The 5,308-nt window shown below is 47.3% G+C and overlaps 1 protein-coding gene across 1 annotated transcript; it reads right to left on the reverse strand.

Moving 5' to 3' along the window:
• Positions 1–2,006: 2,006 nt before the first annotated feature.
• Positions 2,007–2,336, reverse strand: LOC124620300 (uncharacterized PE-PGRS family protein PE_PGRS10-like). The gene has a single exon (XM_047146972.1). It carries the CDS (start codon positions 2,334–2,336, stop codon positions 2,007–2,009), a length of 330 nt encoding a protein of 109 aa, XP_047002928.1.
• Positions 2,337–5,308: the final 2,972 nt, after the last annotated feature.

Raw genomic sequence — 5,308 nt, forward strand, 5'->3', positions numbered from 1 at the left:
CATACCACCAGCTACCCTTGGATGCCGATTCCCAGAACATTTTGGTTATCAATACACCTTACGGATTGTACAGGTACAAGCGCCTTTCATTTGGTGTCTCTTCAGTGCCAGCCATTCCCCAGCGGTTCCTGGAGCAGCTTACATAGCCTATTCCTGCCTGTGTGAATTATCTGGATGACATCTCAGTCACCGGGCATTCCCGCCAGGAAGATTTGCAAAACCTCAGCACCTTATTTCATGCTCTGCAATCTGCAAGTTTACGTTGTCGGCTGGACAAGCATTGTTGTTTTCAACCGGAAGTGGAATACTTAGGCCACTGGCTTACCTAAGATGGCATTCGCCCTTCGGATCATAATGTCGTGGGCATGGAGGCCTTTCCTCATCCCAAGGGCTTATCTGAACTCCAGGTGTTTTTGGGCAATGTTAATTATTACCTAAAGTTCTTACACTAGGCTGCCTGCATTGCTCAATCCCTTAATCACTTGTGTCACAAAGGCGTGTGTTTTGCTTGGATTCCTGCCTGTGACCAGACTTTTCTCCATTTAAGGGTGGTGCTGATGTCTGCCCCTTGCCTTACTCCATTCTCTCCAGACCACCCCTTGGTTGTGGTGGCTGATGCTTCAGCATACAGCATTGGGGCTGTCCTCACAAATCGGAATGCCGATGGCTCATAACAGCTTATGCATCTAAGACATTGACCCCAGCAGAACGGTACTACTCCCAGATTGAATAGGAGGCCCCGGCAATTGTGTTCGATATCCAAAAATTTCACACCTATCTCATTGGGGCTAAGTTCACCCTCCTGATGGACCATAAACACTTAGTTGTGCTTTTCGGACCTCACTCTCACCTTCCAGAGTGGATGGCTCAATGTCTTCAGCTCTGGACATTATTTTTATGAAATCACACTTACACCATCCGGTATAAGCCCACCAGCTGACATGCTAACATGTGTTTTGACCAACAGGAGGTCCTCTGCTTTCACATTTATTCCGCCTGTCGAGATGCGCTCGATGGTCTGCCTCTTATGGCTGCTCACATTGCCATGGCTACATACCGAGACCCTATCTTCTGGCAGGTTCTCCGCTATGTGGTCCACAGGTGGCCCTCCTATATCACTCACCAGATGCGGACCGATTTCAGCCCGTGGTGCCACCTGCCCCACAGGCTCTCCGTGGTCGGTGATGTCCTTCTATTGGCCCTGGAGTCGGTTGCCCATCAGGTGGTCATCCCTCCGGATTTCCGGCATCAAGTGCTCAGTTTTTTACACCACGGGCACTGGGGTATGTCCCTCACGAAAGTTTTGGCTCACCGACACGTGTATTGGCCCAGCATCGATGGCGATATTGACCGCCTGATCCGCGGGTGCACTGTGTGTGCGAGTCACCAGACAAGCCCCCCCCAGTCGTTCGCACCCTGACCTGTGTCTCGCCGGCCTTGGGATCTCATCCATCTCGATTTTGCGGGCCCATTTTTAGGGTCCATGTGGTTACTTATCGGTGATGCCTACCCCAAATACCCATATGTCTTTCACATGACGTCCACCACCAAGGAGGCCACACTCATGGCCCTATCACAGGTTCTCGCCATAGAGGGCCTGTCTCACACATTGGTCTACGATAATGGCCCCCAATTCGTGGCATCCTCCTTCCATGACTTCTGTCAGGCCAACAGTATCAAACATATCCGTAGCTCGCATTTCCACCCTTCCTCCAATGGCGCAGCAGAGAGGCTTGTCCGCACATTTAAACAACAGTTGACAAAAGTGGTCGACACATCCCCAATCACATTGGCCCTCACCCTGTTTTTGAGCACCTATCGCACCACGCCAATTGACTGGCGTAGTCCAGTGGAGCTCCTCCACAGGTGACAGCCTTGGACCCTGCTCCATTTGCTGATGCCATCCGTCTCCTGCCTCTGCTCCCGGCCCTCTTAGCATTACTCCCACAGTGTGGCCGTGTGAACCCAAGTGTACGGGAGCAAGGTGGGTTGGACGCCCGCCATGGTCATTGTGCCCCATGGGCGGCATGTGACGTCGGTGCAGACGTTGAAAGGGCTGGAGCACCGCCATCATAACCAGCTCCACCGCATGCCCCCGTGCGAATCCTGCTGCCGCCCGCTCCTCTGCTACCTCCTTCAGGTACAGACCTGGTCCTCGAGTCACCACCACTGCCCCCGTTGCTACCTTCCCATGGACCTGCCACCAGCCCTCCCCGCCCCCAGGTCGATCGGCGGCTCCCTCTGCCGCCCTGGCCTCTGGATCGGCTGTCATGGACACCTCCGATGTCCCTTCCTCGCCCACTAATGGTGGTTGATGAGCATGGGTCTTCTCCCATCTGCCAATCACCTCAGCACCGTCTGGGGCATTTCTGCCCCTACACGTAGGTTTCAGGATGGGGGGATCAGGTACCGAGTGCTGCGGGTTTCGTAGCCATGCCAGATGGCATGGACCTCGCAGCCGTCATGCCATAAGTTGTGGCTGCACGCGTTCCTGGCCCGTGTATAATGTGAGGGTGCCATGGTGGATCACGTGGTCCCAGCAGCCAATAGCGATGTACCCTATTCTGTATTTAAGCGCCTGCCTCTTGCTCAGCAAGGCAGTCTGATATTTGCGTGAGTCTATCGACATCTCACCTACAGACAGCGTGTTTACTTTGTTTCCGTGTACGAGTGGACGTTGTGGATTCATGAGGTTGTCGCTTGTGACCCCATTGCTTCTTTTGTGTTGTTGTTCATCAGGTATTGCTCGGTCATCTGTTGTTGTCTGTGTCCATCCTTTCCCGTTCTTTGTTTGTTCATGAGCCCCTCCCGTTTGGTCCCACTGTGCTTTATTCTCGGCAACCCTGCGACCAGAACAGTCGCGGTTACAACAGTGTCTGCTTGTGGCAGTGTTGTATCATCAGCCCATTCCCAAGAATCTGCAGAGAGTGTAGCCACCACATAAATATGGAGACGAAGAAGCTCTTTTGAAATGACATCTAGCGTGTTGTTGGCTGTCACAAATTTTCTCTATAAGCCACCAGTGTATAAATATGTTGACTGATTTTGGTGACATTATGTTCGTGTTCATCTCAACACCTCGTCGGGACGATCAGCCTACTGAGAAGTTGACTTTTCTTCTGGAGCTTATCCAACTTGCATACATTGTGGAATGCCTCGGGTTTTTTTGGCACAGTTGATTAATGGTGTACTTTTTTCCTAAAAATAATTTATGATTATTAAATGTACTGTCTTTCAACAGAACACAGACATATTCACATGAACAATATTATGAAAAGGATAGTTGCTACTCATCATATAGCAGAGATATTGAGTCACGGATAGGCACAACAGAAAGACTTTCACAAAATGAGCTGTCAGCCAACAAGGCCTTCGAGATTGAGCATGCGAATGCATTTGCACATGCACACACACATGCATGTGCGCAAACACAACTCACACACACACACACGACGGCAGTCTCTGGCTGCTTAGGTCACACTCAGAGACTGCGGCCTGTATGTGAGTTGCATTTGCATGAATGAGAGAGAGAGAGAGAGGAGTGAGTGAGTGCATGCTTTATATCTCCAACAAAGGCCTTGTTGGCCGAAAGCTAATTTCCTGACAGTCTTTTTGTTTTTCCTTTGTGCAACTCAGCATCTCTCCTCTATGGTGAGTAGCAACTATCCTTTTCATAATATTGTTACATTCCATCCTGGATTTTCTGTTGCTGAATTCATTAACATCAGGTAGGACACAAAAATATCTTTTGTTATGGGCACATCATATAAGTTTCAGGTGTTTTTATCACAGTAATTATCATTTCTTTCTTTTATAGGCAAGCAGTTTGATCATCTCCTCCTCCTCCTCCTCCTCCTACTACTACTACTTATTATCTTTGTCACTTCACTTCTCTGCTGTGTTGGTGTTGTCAGCCTGTTGTTTGTCTGTGGAGTGTAGTTTTCCACCATCTTAGGCATGGATAGAAACTGTGATTGTTGTGTACAGATGTAAACTGAGTTGGTGATGCTTTGCTCTCATCTTCAGGCTGTGTGGGCTTCAGTTGCACAGCTAGTGGCTGCAGCAGATGTGCATTTATTACTGTTGTAGACCAGTCTGGGTTATCCAATGGACATCCACCACAACCCACGAGTCTGCCGATCGGTCCACACTAGTGGCCAGCATTGAGGCTACCCCTTCACCCATTATCGAGTGGGAGGTTGCCTCGGGGCATAACAGGTTGCAAGAGATTTCACGGGGGAGCGAGTGTAAGTGTACACCAGATGTAGCTTGAATTCAAAAAAATAGTATCGACAGCAATTGTGAGATTTAACCAAATAAATTAACAAACAGTGGATCTGATTCCCCTTGATACACAAAATGGGTCAGAACACTTTTGCAGAAACAACAAAAAAGGCATCCCAAATTCAAACAAACTCAAAATCTTCAAAACTGGCAACCTTTTCCAGAAGCTCGAAATTTTGCGTGGACTCAAATGCGAGATGCTTATAATAGTTTCCACAACAAAACCTTGTCTCGAAACCTGGCAGAAAATCCAAAGAGACCCTGGTTGTATGTAAATTTTGCTAGTGGCAAGACACAATCAATGCATTCTCTGCACGATAGCAAAGGAAATACTATAGTTGATAGTGCTGCTAAAGCAATTATTAAACACGGACTTCCGAAATTCCTTCACCAAAGAAGATGAAATAACTATTCCAGAATTTGAATCAAGAACAGCTGCCACCATGAGTAACTTAGAAATAGGTATCCTCGGAGTAGTGAAGCAACTTAAATCTCTTAATAAAAGCAAGTCTTCCAGACCAGGCTGTATACCGATTATGTTTCTCTCAGAATATGCTGATACAATAGCTCCATGCATAACAATCATATACAACTGCTCACTAGATGAAAAATACGTACCCAAAGACTGAAAAGTTGCACAGGTCACACCAATACTCAAGAAAGATAGTAGGAGTAATCTGCTAAATTACAGGCCCATGTCATAAACATCAATATACAGCAGGATTTTGGAACAAATATTGTGTTCAAACATAATAAATTACTTTGAAGAGAACAATCTATTGACATACAGTCAACGTGTTTAGAAAACATCGTCCTTGTGAAACACAACTAGTTCTTTACTCACACATAGTGTTGGGTGCTATTGACAAGGGATTTCAAATTGATTCTGTATTTCTAGATTTCCAGAAGGCGTTTGACACTGTACCACACAGGCAGCTTGTAATGAAATTGCTTGGTTGTGGAATAATGTGTCAGTTATGTGACTCAATTTGTGATTTCCTGTCAGAGAGGTATCAGTTTGTAA

The sequence above is a fragment of the Schistocerca americana genome, chromosome 6 (genome assembly GCF_021461395.2).
Source record: "Schistocerca americana isolate TAMUIC-IGC-003095 chromosome 6, iqSchAmer2.1, whole genome shotgun sequence".
In the NCBI taxonomy this organism is placed as follows: domain Eukaryota; kingdom Metazoa; phylum Arthropoda; class Insecta; order Orthoptera; family Acrididae; genus Schistocerca; species Schistocerca americana.